Source organism: Schistocerca serialis, chromosome 1 (assembly GCF_023864345.2).
Source record: "Schistocerca serialis cubense isolate TAMUIC-IGC-003099 chromosome 1, iqSchSeri2.2, whole genome shotgun sequence".
Classification (NCBI taxonomy): Eukaryota; Metazoa; Arthropoda; class Insecta; order Orthoptera; family Acrididae; genus Schistocerca; species Schistocerca serialis.
In genome coordinates this window covers 1,090,518,446-1,090,541,508 of record NC_064638.1, presented here as the reverse complement: position 1 = coordinate 1,090,541,508, position 23,063 = coordinate 1,090,518,446, and the positions used below count along the sequence as shown (strand labels likewise).

The 23,063-nt window shown below is 42.3% G+C and overlaps 1 protein-coding gene across 1 annotated transcript in view; it reads left to right on the top strand.

Annotated features, from left to right (window-relative positions):
• Positions 1-12,395, top strand: part of LOC126416071 (T-complex protein 1 subunit alpha) — an 82,101-nt gene extending 69,706 nt beyond the window's left edge. Inside the window, exons 10-13 of the mRNA XM_050083556.1 lie at positions 2,996-3,086; positions 11,212-11,404; positions 11,516-11,679; positions 11,927-12,395. Coding sequence (XP_049939513.1) covers positions 2,996-3,086; positions 11,212-11,404; positions 11,516-11,679; positions 11,927-12,137 — 659 coding nt within the window. The 3' untranslated portion in view covers positions 12,138-12,395. The remainder of the gene's footprint in view (positions 1-2,995; positions 3,087-11,211; positions 11,405-11,515; positions 11,680-11,926) is intronic.
• Positions 12,396-23,063: the final 10,668 nt, after the last annotated feature.

Below are 23,063 nucleotides of genomic sequence, written 5' to 3'. Positions count from 1 at the left end.
TAGTGAATGTGCAAAGGACTCTGCCAAGCAAAACATGTCCACTGAAGTTGATGGTGGGGTATTCGAACATTAATTGTGAACTGAGCAAGAACTGTAATGTAATGTGATGTGTACAATAATGCTTAGAAGTGTATATGTGTTAAAAATATGTATGTTTCAAGTGATACTTTTTAAAACACACGTTGTAATGTTTATTTACTGTCATACATTTGTAAACCTGACTAGTATTGAATGATACAGAAAATAAATAACAATGTATATTAAATGTGTTTTTCTCAGAAACTGTTTGTAATGAAGGACATGGCCCTATGAAGTTTTTTGCTTCAAATGATCATCCCTGTCATATCCCATTCCTTCAGGGACATTGTGTTTGAGGAACAATATTTCTGTAGTCTGTGACTACTGCAGGGTCTACACTTGTTCTTGGCAACAGATGTATTTCCCTTTTCCTTTCACACGGTGCTTTAATTCCTCTTACATGACTGTTGATTAACTTATGTGGAAAGTTGTTTTCAAGAAATGACATGGAATTTATCATGGAATAGATTAAATTTAATATCAGCATTTGATTTATAATAAATTTAATCCCAGTTCATCTCTTGTAAACTATTCTAAAAACTTGTGGATTAATTAATTATTCTGATTTCCACTGTGGAGTATCAGTACTTGCAAGGCACTATCCTGTTTACCCTAACCGAGTATCATGATCATAAAGAGCATTTCTTGCTGTTTTCTTACTTTGTGCTTCATCAAAGAACACATTACCAATTAGGATCCTGTTGTCTTTATCCATCTGTGTTGGAAAGTTAATTACTCAGATAGAATTGTAGGATCCGAATTAGGTTTCCAGATTTGTTTTCCTGTCAGAAACCTTCAGGAAATCTAAATCTCCATAGACCATTAACTGTTTGCTGCTGTCTGATAGCAAAGTAAGGTGTCTAAATTCGTCATAAACGATTCAAAATTTCACTGTGGGGATCTGTATACAGTTACAATTAAAAGTGAACTATTTTTCAGTATTAATTCAAAAGCACATACTTCTGTGTGCTGATCACCATGAAATATACTGGTCTTAATGATTTTTGAACACGTTTTCTATCTCAAAGATCTTATTTTTTATTAAAACATTATAATACAATATTGGTTAATTAACATTTCCATTTGTTAATAAATATGAAATTGAAATAAAAGTAAAGCAATGTTAATATTGCGATTACTAGGCGCTACACACTCAACTATGGCAGCTATGTTAAGTAGTTGGCAATGTTTTGTTGTTAATAGCATTAGGAAATAAAAATATCAGAGGTGATTTTAGTATTGTTGTACGGCTTTGTGATATTGTTATCCGGGCACTGTCCTTCAGATCTCGATTACGTGAAGGAAATCGAAGAGGGCCTGACTGTTATGTCCCTTTGTTAGTGTCTCTCTCAACTGATCAAGGTTTGTGTAAAGTTAGTGTGGGGCGCTTCACTGTAGCTATTCAGTAAAATAGCCCTCATATTGTTTAGAACTCTCCCCATCTTTTCATATTGAGATACTATCATGCTCTCATTGACTTTAGAAAATTGAGCTCTCCCACTTTGCTTTATCATTTGATTTTGTGTTGTGTTTAATGTTAAACTACCTGTAACTACAGGTAGTTATCAAAAATAAATTTTTCAACTTGGAATAAATCTGTAACTGTGATAGTAATCATCATGTACATTGCTTACAAAGAACTTGTTTCAAGACTCCCAGGAAAATAATTTTAATGGGAAGAGTTACCGATTCCAAAATATGCATGTACTTTAATCAAAATCAGTAGTAAAACAAGACATTAATAATAAAATGCATATTGTAGATGCTAGTTCACCATTTGCGCAGATGACACATTAAACCTCTGTTAAATCATATGTTTAGCAAAATAATTCTAGCATTTGAACCATAATATGTTTGTAAACAAACAGGAGGTACTTGAGGTCAAGAAAAGGAAGCAGTGGGAGTGTCATTGCAGGGCCAAACCATTTTGAATCCATGCTGGATATTTCGAACTCCAAGGCCATTAATGATTGTTAGTGAGTAATGCGGCCAGCCATAAATACTTTGGCTTTGAAATAAAAGCATTTAAAAAGTAATTGTGGCTGCTTGTGTTACTCACCAACTATTTTGAGTTAGTTGTTATTGTGCTTACATTGCAAATATATTTCCTGACTATATAGATAGCATCACACTCAAGCACTATCTTATTCTTCCAGTAATTATCAAATATTTATGTTGGGTTGGAATTAAACAGCTGGTTATAGTACTTCCCCCACTCACTCTGCTGTTTTCCCCCAATTTCTGCCCACAATTTTATTCTTAGCTCGTAACTTCTCTTTACAACGTACATACCTATGCATAGTTCGTTGCTGCCATCCTAACAGTTTCCATGGGGGTGTGGTGAACAGATGAAGGAAGCTCTGTCTACTGCAACCCAACATATTGACAGCTGCCAGAAGAGTAGTCGGGTTGTGAGCATAGCAGGCCACATTTTCTGCACACAGTTCTCACATTACATATCTGCTTTCGGATTTGGCATAGCATGACATGATAATCACTTCATAATGGTTATGGTACATACTGGTGCTGTATTGTAAGATCACTAATGTTGGCAGCAGCCAGACAGAAAATACTTGTTGACCCAAAGTCAACCAGCTTCAGCTGATCCAGAAATGGGGAACTCTCATGTAGAACATTGTGAATAAAGTACACTACTGTCACTCCCTCCTTACGTACCTATGTGTATCTTGCTTACTTTCACTCTCATTCCTACTGGCTTAACCTTCATGTATTATCTCTAGCCCTGTCCCCTTCTGCTTGTATTTCCTCTATCTTTATCATATGCTTGTTCTCCAGCTTTCCTAACAACATTCTTCTGTCTTCAGGCATATGCGCTCCTGCTGGCACAAACTGACAAACAAAGGATAAATGGGGAGCGTATGAATAATAATGCTTTTTTTTTTCCTTTTCTTTTAAGGTGAAGAAAGTTTCGACCCCAGTGCAGTTGGAGAGGCAGCCGAAGTAGTGCAGGACCGTGTGTGTGATGATGAACTTATACTTATCAAAGGGTAGGAATTTTCACCTCCGGTAATCATTATGTTGACAGTAAAGAATGAATTAGTTATATTTGAAAATTTCTTGTCATACAATTCAAAGTGGTTGTCTAACATGAACCTAATAACATTATAAGGATGTAATAGAGGGAAACATTCCACGTGGGAAAAATATATCTAAAAACAAAGATGATGTGACTTACCAAGCGAAAGCGCTGGCAGGTCGATAGACACACAAACAAACACACAAAATTCAAGCTTTCGCAACCAACGGTTGCTTCATCAGGAAAGGGGGAAGGAGAGGGAAAGACGAAAGGATGTGGGTTTTAAGGGAGAGGGTAAGGAGTCATTCCAATCCCGGGAACGGAAAGACTCACCTTAGGGGGGAAAAAAGGACAGGTATACACTCGCGCGCACCCATATCCATCCGCACACGCACACACGCATACACACACACACACACACACACACACACACACACACACACACGCATACATACACACACGCACACACGCATACACACACACACACACACACACACACACACGCATACACACACACACAAAAAGCAGATGTGTGTCTATCGACCTGCCAGCGCTTTCGTTTGGTAAGTCCCATCATCTTTGTTTTTAGATATATTAACATTATAAATGATACTAATAATTTTGTTTCAAAATACACACAACTACTAAAATAGTTGGACATTTTTTGGATTTATTGTATATCATGTCCTAAATGTGACTGGAATGGTGCTTTATGTTTGTGGTATATAATATTGAGTGAACTCAACTGTTTTAATGATTAATATTCCTTTCCACTCTTTAAACAGTTATACATATTGGGTGGTTATAATTAAACCGTCACTGCATGAGAGGGCCCGCATGAAAAAAAAAATGTTATCACAGGACACTGAAACTTTGTGGAAACATTTGTAAGGATACACAGATGAGAAATAACCAATAAACCCTCAAAAGAAACATGTTTTAATTTGCACCTGATGGGGTAACATTGTTAATTGCATACCATGTTTACATTCCAGGTTACAAATATTGCTCAATGTGATGACCATCTGAATCCATGACTGCCTGGAAGTTTGTGCAGATGACATTCACAATATTTTGCAGCATTTTTTGAACAGTGGACCATGAAATATTCAGCTGTCCTGATGTAGCTTGTGCAATGCTGGAAGATCACAAATTGAGTCCAGCATTCTCAGCCATTGCAGCAGTCATAATTTGTGGCACAATTGACCGTTGGCCTCTCCCATGCGCCATTCCGAAATTGTCAGTTAATTCAAATTTCAAAATCATATTCTTCAATCCTGGTGTGGAAGGAGGACCACTCCATATTCCTTTAATGCCTCAGTGCTTGTGAAGAGCAGAAGCACTATTGTTGTTGGTGTGATAAACCAGCTTTACAATTAAAGCCCTGCTCACCTTGTCCAGACCAGTGTTTCCCCCTGCGGGTCCGGGGATTAGAATAGGCCCGCGGTATTCCTGCCTGTCGTAAGAGGCGACTAAAAGGAGTCCATCCCCCTCACGGGGGTAGTTAGCGCCTGCGTCCGGAGACGGACGGTTCCACGACCTATAATCGTGGTCTTTTTGGTTTTTCACTTCTCGTTTCTTCCTTCCTTTTGTTGGTTCCTTTCTTTGCTCTTCTCCACCTCACTGTCTTCCTTACTCTTTCCCTTGACTTCTCCATGCCTTCTCATTGCCTTTTTCTCATTGCCTTTTTCTCCTTGCCTTCTCATTGCCTTTTTCTCCTTGCCTTCTCATTGCCTTTTTCTCCTTGCCTTCTCATTGCCTTTTTCTCCTTGCCTTCTCATTGCCTTTTTCTCCTTGCCTTCTCATTGCCTTTTTCTCCTTGCCTTCTCATTGCCTTTTTCTCCTTGCCTTCTCATTGCCTTCTTCTCCTTGCCTTCTCATTGCCTTCTTCTCCTTGCCTTCTCATTGCCTTCTTCTCCTTGCCTTCTCATTGCCTTCATCTCCTTGCCTTCTCATTGCCTTCTTCTCCTTGCCTTCTCTGGTCTCCGCCTCGGCGTTTGAGACAGTCTGTCCTCTTTCTCCCTCTCTCTCTTCTTTTCCCTCTTCTTCCTTCCTCCCTGTGCGTGCCTGAAGGCCGACCCACGCGTTCGCACGCGTAGCCGGTGACGGGGTAACGCGTAAGTCCCCGCCCTGGGTAGACATGTAAGGCACGCGCGTACCCCCTGGTAAAGGCCAGGCCCGGGGAGGGGTGATTGCCTGAGCTGATACCTTCTGACCATGCCGATTGGTCCCTCCGTCTGTTTCTCGGGAGGTGTGACCTGAGGTGTAAACATTCACCTAAGGCGGGAGTGCCCTCTGACAGGGTCCCCACAAGGAAGGAGCGCGCCATCGGAGACGCTGGCAATCATGGGGGATTCCTCCGCAATGGATTCTACTCCATCTCTCTCGACTTCGACCCAAAAACGGAAACGTGACCAGCCAACAGTGACAAAAGTACTACCGCCTGCCCCACAGTTCCTCGTAGTTTCTCGATCTGAGGACGGAAAGGATTTTTCCTCTGTCAACCCTTTCGTTATTCAGAAGGGCGTAGATGCCATAGCCGGATCTGTCAAATTTTGTACCAGGTTGCGTAACGGCACCTTATTACTAGAAACTGAGAGTGCCTTTCAGGCACAAAAACTGCTTCGGGCCACCCTCCTGTACACGTTCCCTGTCCGGGTGGAGGCCCACCGAACTTTGAATTCGTCTCGTGGTGTAATCTATACTAGCTCCCTCGACGGATTGACTGACGAGGAGCTTCAATCTTTCCTCGCTGAGCAGGGCGTGACGGCTGTCCATTGGGTCATGAAAAAGGTCAACAATGACCTTGTACCGACCCGGACACTTTTCTTGACCTTCGATAGTGTTAAGCTGCCATCGCGCATCAAGGCGGGCTACGAGGTTATTTCTGTTCGCCCCTATGTCCCGACACCTACGCGCTGCTACCAGTGTCAGCGTTTCAATCACACTCGACAGTCTTGTTCCAATGCGGCTAAATGTGTCACTTGTGGCAGGGATGGCCATGAGGGTGACTGTCCACCTCCGTCTCCTCGTTGTGTGAACTGTCAGGGTGACCATGCCGCATCCTCCCGCGACTGTCCTGTCTATAAGGAAGAACGCTGTATCCAAGAAATTCGGGTCAAAGAGAAAGTGTCCACCTCGGCTGCTCGCAAGCTATTGGCTAGTAGGAAGCCCACGCTGCTCCCAGCGGGGAAATACAGTACTGTCCTCGCCTCTCCTCGGACTACCCGGGAGGTAGCAACCCAGACATGCGATCTGACCTTCAGCACCACGGTCGTCCGTTCGGCCAGTGCTAAGATCGCGCAGTCGACCTCTCCTCTTCCTCCCATCACCCCACAGACACCAGCCCCTTCCTCAGCTTCTGCTAAGACGAAGACATCGAAGTCAGATGCACGGGCCTTCAAGAAGGAACCATCCCGTGCAGACTTCCTCCGTACCTCGACCTCCCAGCCTTCGACCGGTACTTCCACCAAATGTCCTTCCAAAAAGGCGCATAGGAAGCACAGTTCTCCTTCTCCGCCATGGCGCATTTCTTCTCCTGCGCCACCCAGCGGTTGCCGCCCCAGGCCGTCATCCGTTTCGCCTGGCCGCACCGCTGGTAGCCGTACATCTGGCCGTTCACCGGCGGAGGAAGCTCCCCCTCCCGGCCATCCTCCCGAGATGGCCGATGACCCTATAGAGCCAATGGACGATGACTGTCTGCCTACTGATAGCGGCGGCAGTGCTCGCTCGAAGCCAGGCCCTAAGCGGCCTTCGAGGTGACCACTTCTATCATCTTCCTTTTCTTACGATGGCACTTATTCACTGGAATATTCGCAGCATTCGCTCCAACCGAGAGGACTTGAAGTTGCTGCTCCGCTTGCACCGTCCGCTCGTCGTAGCCCTCCAGGAAACGAAGCTACGCCCATGCGATCAAATTGCCTTGGCACACTACACCTCTGTGCGTTTTGACCTACCCCCTGTGGTAGGTATCCCAGCTCATGGAGGGGTTATGTTGCTGGTCCGGGATGATATTTACTACGATCCCATCACGTTGCACACCGGCCTGCAGGCAGTTGCCATCCGCATTACTCTCCCCACTTTTACGTTTTCCTTTTGTACCGTTTACACTCCATCGTCATCTGCCGTTACCAGGGCAGACGTGATGCAACTTATTGCTCAGCTACCTGCACCATTTTTGTTAACTGGAGACTTCAATGCCCACCATCCCCTTTGGGGCTCTCCAGCATCCTGCCCGAGGGGCTCCTTGTTAGCAGACCTTCTCAACCAGCTCGATCTTGTCTGCCTCAATACTGGCGCCCCTACTTTTCTTTCGGACACATCTCACACCTATTCCCATTTAGACCTCTCTATATGTAATCCCCAACTTGCACGCCGGTTTGAGTGGTATGCACTTTCTGATACATATTCGAGCGACCACTTCCCGTGTGTTATCCATCTCCTGCAGCATACCCCCTCTCCGTGCTTCTCTAATTGGACCATCTCCAAGGCAGACTGGGGGCTCTTCTCTTCCAGGGCGACCTTTCAGGATCAAACCTTCACAAGCTGCGATCGTCAGGTCGCACACCTCACGGAAGTCATTCTCGCTGCTGCTGAATATTCCATCCCTCACCGTACTTCTTCTCCACGTCGCGTACTGGTCCCCTGGTGGACCACAGCATGTAGAGACGCTTTACGTGCTCGTCGACGTGCTTTACGCACATTTAAACGCCACCCTACAGTGGCGAATTGTATCAATTATAAACGATTACGTGCTCAGTGTCGTCGTATTATCAAAGAAAGCAAGAAAGCCAGCTGGGCTGCTTTCACAAGCAGCTTCAACAGTTTTACTCCTTCTTCTGTTGTCTGGGGTAGCCTGCGCCGGCTATCTGGCACTAAGGTCCACTCACCAGTTTCTGGCCTGAAGGTCGCAAATGACGTCCTTGTGGCCCCTGAGGCTGTCTCCAATGCCTTCGGCCGCTTTTTCGCAGAGGTTTCGAGCTCCGCTCATTACCACCCTGCCTTCCTCCCCCGCAAACAGTCAGAGGAGGCTAGGCCGCCTAACTTCCGCTCCTCGAATTGTGAAAGTTATAATGCCCCATTCACCATGCGGGAACTCGAAAACGCACTTGGCCGATCACGGTCCTCCGCTCCAGGGCCAGATTCTATTCATATTCAGATGCTGAAGAACCTTTCTCCTGCGGGTAAAGGTTTTCTTCTTCGTACATACAATCGCATCTGGATTGAGGGACATGTTCCCGCATGCTGGCGCGAGTCTATTGTTGTCCCGATTCCTAAGCCGGGGAAGGACAAGCACTTGCCTTCCAGTTATCGACCTATCTCGCTTACCAGCTGTGTCTGTAAAGTGATGGAGCGAATGGTTAACTCTCGATTGGTTTGGCTGCTCGAGTCTCGACGCCTACTTACCAATGTACAATGTGGATTTCGTAGGCGCTGCTCTGCTGTTGACCATCTGGTTACCTTGTCGACCTTCATTATGAATAACTTCTTGCGGAAGCGCCCGACCGCGGCTGTGTTCTTTGATTTGGAGAAGGCTTACGACACCTGTTGGAGGGCGGGCTTTCTCCGCACCATGCATACATGGGGCCTTCGCGGTCGCCTCCCTCTTTTTATTCGTTCCTTTTTAATGGATCGACAGTTCAGGGTACATGTGGGTTCTGTCCTGTCAGACACCTTTCGCCAGGAGAATGGGGTGCCACAGGGCTCAGTACTGAGCGTCGCTCTCTTCGCCATCGCGATCAATCCAATAATGGATTGCCTCCCAGCTGATGTATCAGGCTCCCTTTTCGTGGACGATTTTACCATCTATTGCAGCGCGCAGTGTACACGTGTCCTGGAGCGCTGTCTTCAGCGTTCTCTTGACCGTCTTTACTCCTGGAGTGTCGCCAATGGCTTCCGTTTTTCTGCCGAGAAGACGGTCTGTATTAACTTCTGGCACTACAAAGAGTTTCTCCCACCGTCCTTAAGACTCGGTCCCGTTGCTCTCCCAATCGTGGAGACAACCAAATTTTTAGGCCTTACATTTGACAGGAAACTTAGCTGGTCTCCACATGTGTCATATTTGGCCGCCCGTTGTACCCGTTCTTTAAATGTCCTCCGTGTTCTCAGCGGTATGTCGTGGGGAGCGGATCGAACCGTCCTACTTCGTCTATATCGGTCGATCGTCCGCTCCAAGCTGGATTATGGGAGCTTCGTATACTCCTCTGCACGGCCATCCATCTTACGCCGCCTCAACTCCATACAACATCGGGGTTTACGACTTGCGATCGGAGCATTTTATACCAGTCCCGTAGAGAGTCTTCATGCTGACGCTGGCGAATTGCCACTCACCTACCGGCGCGATATACTGCTTTCTCGGTATGCCTGTCGGCTACTGTCAATGCCCGACCATCCGTCTTATCGTTCCTTTTTTGACGACTCTCTTGACCGTCAATACGGGTTGTATCTCTCTGCCCTGCTACCCCCTGGAGTTCGCTTTCGTCGCCTCCTTCAACACCTTAATTTTTCACTCCCTGCAACCTTTCGAGTGGGCGAGAGCCGCACGCCACCTTGGCTCCAGGCTCAGGTCCGCGTTCACCTTGACCTCAGCTCGCTCCCAAAAGAGGTCACCCCCGGTTCGGTCTACCACTCCCGTTTTTTGGAACTTCATTCGAAGTTCATCAACATGACTTTCATTTATACAGATGGCTCTAAGACCAATGACGGGGTCGGGTGTTCCTTTATTGTGGGGGCACAAAGTTTCAAATACTGGCTCCATGGCCATTGTTCTGTCTTCACAGCTGAGCTCTTTGCCCTCTACCAGGCTGTTCTTTACATCTGCCGCCACCGACATTCTGCTTATGTCATCTGCTCAGATTCCCTGAGCGCCATCCAGAGCCTCAGTGATCCGTACCCGGTTCACTCTTTCGTACACCGGATCCAACGCTCTCTTCAGCAGCTGGTGGACGTCGGTTCTCCAGTTAGCTTTATGTGGGTTCCTGGCCATGTCGGTATCCCTGGGAACGAAGCTGCAGATGCCGCGGCCAAGGCTGCGGTCCTCCAGCCTCGGACAGCTTCTTGTTGTGTCCCTTCGTCCGATTTTAGCAGGGTCATTTGTCGGCGCATCTTATCGCTGTGGCATGCCGATTGGGCTGCACTTACCGACAACAAGCTTCGGGCCTTAAAACCTCTTCCCGTGGCTTGGACGTCCTCCTCACGCCCTTCTCGGCGGGAGGAGGTCGTTTTAGCCCGGTTAAGAATTGGACACTGCCGGTTCAGCCATCGCCATCTGCTGACGGCTGCGCCGGCGCCGTTCTGCCCATGTGGGCACTTGCTGACGGTTAGACACATTTTAATGTCCTGTCCAGATCTTAACACACTGCGCCTCGATCTTAACCTGCCAAATACTTTCGATGCCATTTTAGCGGGTGACCCACGAGCAGCTGCTCGTGTTCTTCGTTTTATCAATTTGACAAACCTCGCTAAGGACATTTGATGATGCTGTTTTTTAATCCTAGGCCTGTCAGTCTGTCTTTTATCGTTTTTTCCCTTTTAGTTGTTTTGGTCAACTTGTGCCTCGCGGTGCATTCTTAGAGTAGTCAGGGCGCTAATGACCATTGAAGTTGTGCGCAAAAAAAAAAAAAAAAAACAATGTTGACTGGCTGGAGCTGTAACGCACACTGATGCTTGTGTTTCAACCCTATGTTGCTGTACCAGTACTGGTGCCTGTTGGCAGGTCATGCCAATAATGCTTCTAACAATGAGAATCCTGCAGTGTGCAATCTGTACATCATTCCTATAAAGTTGGGTACCCATATGGTGAAAAATTTTCCATCTGCAACGCCTCAGATAGTGAAAGTTTAATTGTAACCACACTGTATTATCATTAACTTGCATCAAGAATGAATGTTTCACTTTGAGGCAGTGGGTGCACTGTTTTGAAACAAACTGGTAGGCCAAAACTGTGTGCCAGACCAGGTTCAAGTCCTGTCCACAGTTTGTCTTCCAGGAAATTTATGCATGCATCCAAATGAGAAGATAGAATTTTTTGTACCATGACATTTATTTTGTAGACTGTTGGAAGTTGTGTGGATTTACCAATTTCTTTTTTTCTCCAGCCCTAAAGCCCGTACAGCAGCATCAGTCATACTGCGTGGGCCCAATGACTTCTACTGTGATGAAATGGAGAGATCGGTACATGATGCTCTCTCTGTTGTGAAACGTGTTCTAGAAAGCAAGAGTGTTGTTGCTGGTGGTGGTGCTGTTGAAGCAGCTCTTTCCATTTATTTGGAAAATTTTGCTACGTCCTTAGTAAGTAAAATCAGTGCTTTTATTAAATTAGTGATGTACATTCTCTTTACTTGACAAAGATAATATTGGGATCCAGAGACTGATGCTAATAAGAATTATTTCTCGTTACAGAGTTCCCGTGAGCAGTTAGCAATTGCTGAGTTTGCACGATCTTTATTGGTAATTCCTAAAACACTTGCAGTAAATGCTGCACAAGATGCAACTGATCTTGTAGCAAAGTTGAGGGCCTATCACAATTCTAGCCAAACTAAAGTAGATCATGCACATCTTAAGTGGTAAGTCTATGTGTCTTCCTCTCAGGATCCCACAACCCAGTTTCCAAATGTATTTGCTGAGTAACAGCAAAACAGAATTAAACATGTTAAACTAATTTTTTCATCAGAAAGGGTCAAATCTATTTAGAACCTAACCAATCCTGTAATAATTACTTATTTAGAGCTCTAATAACTGTGTTATTGATTACTGTAAAATATAAATTGTCATTGAATAGTGTATATTTAAAATATTTCTGCTTTCCGATAGGGTTGGTTTGGACTTGTATGAAGGCACAGTACGTGATAACAAGAAGGCTGGTGTTTTGGAACCAGCTATTTCAAAAATAAAGTCACTGAAGTTTGCTACGGAGGCAGCGATTACCATTCTTCGCATTGATGATATGATCCGTCTGGATCCAGAAAGAAAGGACAACAAATCTTACCGAAATGCTTATGAATCTGGAGAGTTAGAAGACTAACTATTTATCATTATTAAGGTTTACTTTTTGTCTGCTTTTTGTGAGTGTAACAAAACGGATACTGAGGCTTTCTGACGTTAACTTGTTAACAATTGGCTAACATTTAATTAAAAATTTGTAACCATTTCTATGCTGTTGATCAGTTTGTTGAATTTTTTTTAACTGATGTGCATCATAAATCTAGACCATATGCATTTATTTTTCATCACATTTGTTACACAATTTTGAAATGGAATTAAATCAGTTTCACCAACAAAATTTGTGCTTCATTTATAGTACAAGTATCTCCTATCTGTTAGAGTTAAACCAGAATTTGCGTGTGTTAAATCATGAAAAGAATGCAATCCTTTTTGTTCCATTCTGTTAAAATCGTCCGAAATTGTGCTAAACGCATTCTCTGAAAATTATTTTCAGCAGTTAGTTCATGGGCCCACGCAAATAGTAAACGGTTCTGAAAATACACTTGGTCTTTTAGCAACAAATAATCCAGAGTTAATAACAAACATCAAAATGGATACAGGGATTAGTGGACACATGGTTGTCGTAGCGAGACTGAATATTGCAACCCACAAATCCCACAAAAGTAAACGATAAATACAGCAGAGTCCTGCTAATCCGAACATTAGGTTAATCCGAACATGAAAAATGTTAGTCTAAGTATGGAAAACTGTGTGGTAAACTGCTGTACATACACACTATTTTAATTTACACAGTAAAGTAAACATGTTAGATAAATTGGCAAGAAAACGTTAGGTTTAAACATTGCATGACAATGAAAGAAGAGCTGTCAAACTTACTAAAATACAGCAGATATTTTATCCCTATGTTTTAGATGACAAAAACTCATTGTTTTTTGGCATAATGAAGACAGTCTTAATGATGCATAGTTGCGCCATCGTCTCGTAAACGTCAAATCAGCAGGTTTAGCAGTGGGCTGTTGCTCCAAGTAATGTAGTTCGAGGTCAAGGACTTCTGCTGCATCACTGTGTGGCACCAGCTCTCCTGTGTCGCTTTCAGGCTCATTGTCACTTCTGTCACAGCAGTCCACTTCTTCCTGGTCTTGAGCCGCAGCGACAACTAAATCAGCGTCGGTAAGGTTCTCCAAACATGCCCTATCTGCTGCCATCCACTCATCTAGGTCTCTTTCACTAGCTTCTTCAAATCTTTTTATTTTCAACTAGGTTGTCCTAAAATTTAAGAAATTTCCTCAGTTTTCTCCATGATTTTCTCAGAGTATTTTCTGAAATATCTTGCCATGCCTCAGTCGCCCAATAAACAATATCCTTCACATTGGTCTTTATTTTGTCCACTAAAGGAATGCTATCATCTTGAATCAGCATTCTTAAAAATTGTTTTCTATAAATCGGTTATGATGTTTGCAGTATGCCCTGGTCCATCGGTTGTAGAAGTGGTGTAACATTCGGTGTCAAAAACTTTGCCACAATTTCTCCGTCAAATAATTCCTCAGTGCTGGGGTGAGATGGTGCGTTATCAATCAAAAAGATTGCATGGGGAGACAAATGATTTTCCGTACAAAACTGTCGAACAGAGGGAAGAAACTGGCCGTGAAACCATTCTTTGAACAGCTTACCATCCATCCATGCTTTCTTCTGGTGACAATAATATATGGGCAGGGACTTCATGTTGCAGTTTTTAAAAGCTCTGGGCCTATCAGATTTGCTGATCAGCATTAAAGGCAGCTTGTGATTACCAGCAACCTTGGTGCACGCTAATAAAGTCACACGATCTTTGCATGTTTTAAAACCAGGAGCATGATCTTCTGCTTTTTATGCCAGGCTTTTTATTGGCAATGCCTTAAAGTTAAGGCCAGCCTCATCAGCGTTATAAATTTGTTGGGTAGAATACTTTCCCTCTCGTCATTTTTTTTTCAAACTCACCCAAGTATTCCTTCTCTGCATCACGGTCAGAAGAAAGCTTCTCTCCAGTAATTGTTAGCTGACTGATTCCATGACGTTTTTTAATATGTCCAACCAACCCGTACTCGCATTAAGACTCATCACCATTCATTAACTTGTTCAGGTAAACAGCTTTCTCCAGAACTAGTGCTCCACTCAAAGGAGTTCACCTTTCTCTTTCCTGTGTAAACCTGAGAAAAAGAGCTTCATCCATTTTTTTGATACTGTGACTATTTCAAAGTCTGCTGAATTTAGTGTGTTTTCCCAAAGAACTGTTAATGCTTCACTCGGTTCATCTTCCAATCACAAATGGTTGCTTTACCAACACCCAATTCCATTGCCGGTTTAGATACATTCTCACCATTGTCTATCTGCTTCAAAGCATTCAGTTTTTCTTTGAGAGTTAACATTGTAAGTTTCCGTTTACTCATGACGAAAATACGTACACTACTACTCCTGAACGAATACAATACAACTGTTACGTGCGCCAGCGATTGATAACTAATATAACCAAGCACTTAATGAGCCAACTGGCAGTGCACTGACATCTGAGACTACAAAGGTCTCAACAAGGGCAGAGAGTGAGTGAGCCATTGTTCCCACACTTATTCTCATTTGTTACCATGGTACACTTATCTGCTTGATATACTTTATTCTAGAAACTCATCACCGTAATTCTGGCTAATCCGAACAAGGTCCGGTCCCAGTTAGTTTTCGATTAATAGGACTGTACTGTATAACTATTCAAAACAGCTGATAAAAATTCACTTGACATCTTCCTGAGGGACACTCTCCACTCCTTTCAAATTAACAATATAAGTGTAGACCGGATATGGCTTCAATTCAAAGTATTGGCAGCTGTTGGGAGATTTATACCAAATAAATTAACAAATGTCGGAGCTGATCCTCCTTGATACACAAAACGGGTCAGAACACTGTTGCAGAAACAACTAAACAAACTTGCCAAATTTAAACAGATGCAAAATCTCAAAGATTGGCTGTATTTTACAGCCACACCAATATTCAAGAAAGCTAGTAGGAATAATCCACTAAATTACAGGCCCGTATCATTAACGTCGATATGCAGCTGGATTTTATAATATATTGGGTGATCAAAAAGTCAGTATGAATTTGAAAACTGAATAAATCACAGAATAATGTAGAGAGGTACAAATTGACACACATGCTTGGAATGACATGGGGTTTTATTAGAACCAAAAAAATGCAAAAGTTCAAAAAATGTCTGACAGGTGGCACTTCATCCGATCAGAATAGCAATAATTAGCATAACAGAGTAAGACAAAGCAAAGACGATGTTCTTTGCAGGAAATGCTCAATATGTCCACCATCATTCCTCAACAATAGCTGTAGTCAAGGAATAATGTTGTGAACAGCACTGTAAAGCATGTCCGGAGTTATGGTGAGGCATTGGCGTTGGATGTTGTCTTTCAGCATCCCTACAGATGTCGGTCAATCACGATACACTTGCGACTTCAGGTAACCCCAAAGCCAATAATCGCACGGACTGAGGTCTGGGGACCTGGGAGGCCAAGCGTGACGAAAGTGGCGGCTGAGCACACAATCATCACAAAAGACGCGCGCAAGAGATCTTTCACGCGTCTAGCAATACTTCATTCCAAGCATGTGTGTCAATTTTTACCTCTCTATCTACATTATTCCGTGGTTTATTAAGTCTTCAAATTTATACTGACTTTTTAATCAACTGGTATATTGAGTTCAAACATTATGAATTATCTAGAAGAAAACGTTCTATTGACACACAGTCAGTATGGGTTTAGAAAACTTCATTCCTGTGATACACAACTAGCTCTTTATTCACATGAAGTGTTGAGTGCTATTGACAAGGGATTTCGGATCAATTCCATGTTTCTGAATTTCCGGAAGGCTTTTGACATGGTACCACACAAGCGACTCGTAGTGAAATTGTGTGCTTATGGAATATCGTGACTGGCTTTGTGATTTCCTGTCAGAGGGGTTGAGGCGTAGCACCTTCGCATCGCTCCTGTCACTTGTTAGGACGATATCGTTATAGGCATGAGTCATCGACAGATGTCACCAGCTGACATAGACCTGAGTTAGAGCTGCACGTAGTTGTACTAGTAGGCGGCAGAGATCAGCAGTTGACGGACAGTGCTAGCAGTCATAGTCAAAACAATGTCGTAAAGTTATGTTTGACTAATATTTAATGTATTTGCATTATTATAATTGTTTTATATGTGTAATAATTAGCAGTGTGAGTGTTGTATGAGTGAAGAAGAACAGAAGTAAATGAAAATTGTTTTGTTTATTCATGAAGTACCAGTTAAACTGTACAGGGGATTTACTATAATTAAATGTGCAGTCAGTTTACGGTACTAATAAATCGTGAGTAGAACGCAAATTAATCGGTAATTTCGGAAGGAGTAATTTTATATTTGATACTTTTCTAAATTTATGTTTCACTATGATTGGTCATTGAAGTAAAGCGCGGGTTAGTGCGGGATAATACTGCAACCTGATTTGCTGTTTGTGATATCAGCCAATCTATGCTGGTAACAAAGCCTTTGGTGTGATCTAAGAAAGTCGGGGCTGAGGGTTCGAACTAGTAACATCTCATTGAAAGCAGTTCCCACAAAAGTACGGAAAAATGCTAATTACGAGTTCGCGAAGTAGTACAAAGCGTATTTAAGTGAACGGTATAGTGGAAGTCGTGTGGAATTTCGGACGAAATATCAAAATTATTGCTTTTGACTGTTTGTTAAAACCGCGTGGCGTGTTGTGCGATCTAAGACTGGAACAGGTATTATGTGTAGAGCAGAGTGCACAACGTTTGAGCGAGCATTTTCATAACTAAACGATCCAGTGAACTCTATTAACATCGGTAACGGGTGTAAATACCATAAACTGGCTACGTGTGTGATTGTGGTTTGCGTGTGAACTTTACGTTGTGTTGCCACTTAGTACGGACTTGGCAGTATTAACTGTGATCTTTATCATAAAAAATACACCTGAAAATTTACACTGCCGAGTTAAAACTTTTATTTCAGTACTAGCCACATCCCGTTTACCAGACAATTCTGTGTATGTTGCGACCTGCAGTAGACAGTAGTGGTCTAGTATTTTCTACTACAGCTTTTAGCTAGACAAATGAACATTGCTGGACATTGGCAGGGCGGTAGAAAGTAACATGCCGCGCCGCAGGGTCACAGTTCGTAGTAATTGACAGAAAGTTACAGAATAAATCAGAAGTGATTTCTGGCATTCCCAATGGTAGTGTTATAGGCCCCTTGTTGTTCTTTATCTGTACAAATGATTTGGGAGACCATCTGAACAGCTGTCTTACGTTGTTTGCAGAGGACACTGTCGTTTATTGACTAGCAAAGTCATCAGAAGATCAAAACAAATTGCAAAGTGACTTAGGAAAGATATATGTATTGTGCGGAAATTGGCAATTGACGCTAGGAAATGAAAAGTGAGGTCATCCACACGAGTGCTAAAAGGAATCCATTAAACTTCAGTTAGATGATAAATCAGTCAAATCTAAGGGATGTAAATTCAACTAAATACCTAGGAATTACAATTACGAGCAACTTAAATTGGAAGGAACACACAGAAAATGTTGTGGGGAAGGCTAACCAAAGACTGTGTTTTATTGGCAGGGCACTTGGAAAATGTAACAGATCTACTAAGGAGACTGCCTACACTATGCTTGTCCATCCTCTTTTAGAATACTGCTGTGCCACAGCCATGTCTTTGCAATATCCTTTCTTTCAGGAGTGCTAGTTTTGCAAGGTCTGCAGGAGAGCTTCTGTGATGTTTGGAAGGGAGGAGACGAGGTACTGGTGAAATTAAAGCTCAGATGGTAGAGCACTTGCCTGCGAAAGGTCAAGGTCCTGAGTTTGAGTCTCGGTCCAGCGGCACACAGTTTCAACCTGTCAGGAAGATCCAAATAACAGTTTTATATATTTTTGACAATTTAACAGACCATGCCCGAAGAACTCATTTATTTTCTTTTATTGTACCTCCATAAAAATGAAAAGATGGACATGAAATGACACTATGTTTTGTAAAATAAGTAGAACAAAGGAGGACATAGCTAGAGATGTTACCGAGCAAGGTGGCGCAGTAGTTAGCACAATGGACTCGCATTTGGGAGGATGACTGTTCAAATCCATGTCTGGCCATCCTGCTTCTGCAGAGGGACTGATGACCTTGCTGTTTGGTCCCCTACCCAAAATCAACCAACTGACCTACCAGATGGTTTGACAGCCCCCCCCCCCCCCTTCCCTGATTTCGTCAAAAGACACAGGATACCTCTGAAAATCTTGGGCATGTCCCTCAGAAATTGGTTTTAGGAAATAATATAAATTATTAACTTGCCTTTGAGAACAAAAAGAAAAATAAGGAAATGCTGGAGTAATAAAGATGGAGTATTTGATGAGCTGGATCAATTCACATCACACAACTCATGGACAAATCAGCCTAAATGACAGTAAAAGGTCTACTGAGGGCTTGGCCAGTGTCCCTTTTAACCTGCATGCCAGGGTAAGGATAGGAGCCACAATGCTGTGAGGGGTTGGTGACGCCATACGGGCATGTGCTGTCTGGGAGGCAAGGCGACCCTAATGCCCCAGTGGCGTGAGCAGTTTTGATCATGTTAAAAGTACTGTGACAAAAGTAGCACCTTCAGTCTGCATGCATAAGTTCATACCAAGTACCAGTGATGGCTTAGGGGTGTCCTCTACTAATACAAACCTAACCTTAACCATTAGAGGACACTAGTGCCAGGTACACTAGTGACCCAACCATAATTTCAGTGACTTAAAATATGTATAGTCATTATTTAAAATTATTTCAAATGGCAAAAAATCTGTCAAAAAATAAAACATGAAATGAAATAGAAATAAAATCCATACCTAAAGTGCGAGTAAAATGTGTAAAAAAGCTAATAGTGAAATAGAAACCACCTAGCATGACCGAGTAGATGACGACGACGACGACGACGACGACGATGACGACGGAAGGAAGCCGCTATCTTAATGCTGTGAGTGGCCAGTGTACAAGGTCTGTTCAAAAAATTCCAGAACATTTGTAATTTTGCGCCAATGGAGTGTTGTATGGTTGGCATCCTTGCACACATCTGTGTTTCATGTGTTACTGCCGAAGTTTCATTGTTATATGTCTGTTACTTATTGTCCAGTGTTTTGAATGGAATGTTGTCGCACAGTTTGCGAATTTCGGAATGGCAGAGTTAGAGGAGCAACACATCTGCATTAAATTTTATGTGAAATTAAAGAAAACCTTTACAGGGACATGATAAATAATGCAGGAAGCCTAAAGTGATGAGTGCTTAAGCCGTACTCGTCATTACGAATTTTTCACATGGTTGAAAAATGGCCGGATGGAAGTTAAAAATGACCGTTGTTCAGGACACACTTCAATGTCTACTGACGATGCTCATGTTGGGAACGTCGACAAAATTGTGCATGCCAATCAAAGACACTGCCAGAGAGATTGCAGAAGAATGTAACATTTCAGGTGGATCTTGTCATGAAATCCTGACACAGCATCTTGGAACACATTGTGTTGCCACCAAGTTCATCCCACAGCTCATGAGTCAAGACCAGAAAGACCTTTGCCTCGCAATCTGTGAAGAGCTTCTGGATCATATGAATGAGAACGAGATGTTCCTTAAAAGAACCATAATTGGTGATCAGACGTGGGTCCCTGGTTAAGATGTTAAGACCAAGGTTAGGTCTTCATACTGGATTTGGTAAGGTCAGGTCAAATATCAGAGCCATGCTGGTACTTTTCTCTGACTTTGAAGGATTAGTTCATCATGAATTTGTGCCTCAGGGACAAATTGTTAATTGGTGGTACTATCGGGACATGTTGGAATGCCTGTGAGAAAATGTGAGAAGTAAACGGCCTGAAATGTGGTGAGACAGTTCATGGTTCTTACATCATGATAACGCACCCACACATTCATCCCTGTTGATGTGTGACTATTGCCCAAGAAACAAAATCACCGTGCTTGCCTCATCCTCCTCATTCTCTAGAGCTGGTCCCCGTGGACATTTTTTTTTAAATTTCTAAAGTTGAAAGCACTGTTGAAAGGGTGAAGATTTGCAGTGATAGACGAGATAAAAGAAAATTCTCTGATGGCGCTTCGCATCATCCAGCAAGAATCATACCAAGGCTGCTTCTGGAAATGGAAATGGCATTGGGAGTGGTGTATCAATTGTGGAGGAGAGAATTTTGAAGCAGTGTAAAGGCAAATGTAAAATAATTTTGAAGGCAAGCTTCAGGAATTTTTTGAAAAGACCTCATATGTGGCCACAGGCTGAGCTGCTGCAGTATGTGACAATGTTCAGACTATTAGGTTCCTGAATACATCGAAATATGCATTCAAGTTAAATTTGCTATTTTCATTATGTAGTAACACCTGTTGCCATTTTCTTTGTTTGTTGATCTCCCATTTCCTCGAACAGGTTCAGTAATTGTCCTTTAGGTGTCCTCTGCAACACTTCCTAATTATCCTGCATAATTCCCACCATGTTTTTCTGTGTGTGCTCCATATGCTCTCTTATTTTGGCTGCGTGTATGTTCTTTGTAGTAGGCCTTAAAGTTCCTCGTCCTCTGACCAAAGCCCTGACAACTAATCTTGTAGACCCCGGATTCCAAATATTTATTAATGTTGTAGCGAGTTTTGTGATGTAACCTAGAAACCATTGTACGTTTCTTCTGTAATCCAATATTAACACTGATTTTTCTGAAAACTTGTGCTACTTTATGGGAAAGTACACTGTTATATGGCATAGTAACAAGCCTCTTACCATATGGACGAACTGTCTTATTCTTTTCATGTATTTTTTACCTTAGCTCATTTCATAAGGCTGTTGGTATCGTGGTCCTTATATCAGTTCACCACGGCTACAGATTGTTTGACGATGATACTTGCAGCAGCATACTTTTAATGGTACGTCTCGGTAATATGTACAGCTGTTAGCCATGTGTATTATATTTTTCTAGATTTTTTTTCCATTTGTGACAGATCTGATAATGGCAACAAGTGCAATCGGTCATTGTGAGTTGTATATCATATGTAACGGAGATAGACATTTATAAGAAAAGTGCCAAACATGACTGCAAACCCATTTGCAGATAACCCTCCAATTTTTTCTTTCAATTAAGAAATGTATCTTATCAATTTGGAAGAAAGAAGATTAGCGATCAAAATACACTACCTCTGTATTGCAAATAGAGAGAGATTTATTTTGTATGATAGACTGAGTTCCTTGGCATGAGCTTCATTCTTTCTTTTATTGTCATTAGCCTTCTTATTAACTGGAGAATAAGTTTTGACACTGGCAGGAATAGTTACAGAATTAGTGATGACAAAATTGTTTGTTAGAACGAGGAAGGAGAAGAAATGGAGACATCACACCAATTATGGAAGAATATGACAATTCCAAATTTATATAAAAATTTCGTACCACTACTTTTCGATCTCGTGCTTGAGAAGCTGGAGCGTATGAATGAAATGTGAAACCATTTATGAACATAAAGCTTTTTCCTTGTAGTAGGCCTAATAGGCATTTGATATTGGTAATTCGTGAATTATATTCTGTCGTGTTAAAAAAAATAAGTGACCGTTTGTGCCAAAACAGTCTCATTTATTTGGTGCGTGTTACAATCGCTGCAATATTAGATAGGCCTATTTCATTTTATCTAGCTGAAAGTGACATAATACACGTAATCATAACGAGAAACCACACCAGTCTTGGGTACTGTTTGTATGAACAGCTTTTTCAGCATTAGGTAACAATATTTCGTCTTTTCATGAAGCAAAACGTATGATGAAGTGTGATGAGGTAATAGGTTCTTTTGCAGAAAGGAAAGCATGCCATGTAAAGCTGTAGCAAGATTAGAGAGAAAAAAATGCTAGGACTTAAGGATTGAAGAAATGTATACTGTCTTGCTTGTCTCTTGTCTTTATTGGTTTCGTGTATCGTATAATTAATTTTGTGTTGCACAAAAAAGCAAGTTATTAGATAATAGGCAGTAAAGTGTACAAATTTTCTGAAGAGTTCTTGTCCTTCAGGTTACAAATAATCCCATCCAATATTAATTGCGAGGTTGGTTTTCTTTCTTTTTTTAAAAAAAGAAAGAGACACCACAGGACTCTTTAATTTCCACTGACCTGAATATAGGTTGATGGCATCCGTTAAAAAATATTATACGTTTGAATTCCACAGAGTGAAATACACTCATGTGCAATAGAAGTACGAGGTGTGACAATAAAGTAATGAGACTGATTTTCTTTGCAAGGTGTGGCAACCTTACAGGCTTGCGAAGGCACAATATCTTTGACCCTGGTCTATAAACTACTTCTAGTCCAAGCAGCACATCGATGCAACTGCTGTAATAAGTTAACATGTGTTTGTGTCTCTCGTCACGGAAATGGAATCGCATAATATTGTGCAACGGTATGCCATTTCTTTTTGTGTTAAATTGGGTGAAAACACAATGACAACTTACAGTAAGCTTGAGAAGGCTTCAGAAGGAGGTTATGTCAAGAGCTCACGTTTTTCGTTGGCATAAAATGTTTAATGAAGTCAGAACGAATGTTGAAGATGAAGACCACAGTGGATGACCATCAACCTCATGAATGGATGTCAACTTGGCCAGGAAGAACCCGTACGATCTGAAATGATTGCAGAAGAACTGAACATCAATCAAGAAACGGTTTGTCTAATAATAACTGATCTTGGTATGAGAAAGATTTGTGCGAAAATGGTCCCCAAAAATCTCACACCACAACAGTGAGAAACATGGAAAAATGTGGCAGCCGATCTGTTAGAGCAAACGGAAATCAATCCAGAATTGTTGAGCCATGTTATCACTGGTGATGAAAGTTGGTTTTTTGAGTGCGATCCAGAGACAAAACACCAAAGTTCGCAATGGTGCTCAAAGAGATAACCCAGACCAAAAAAAGCTCTCATGTCAA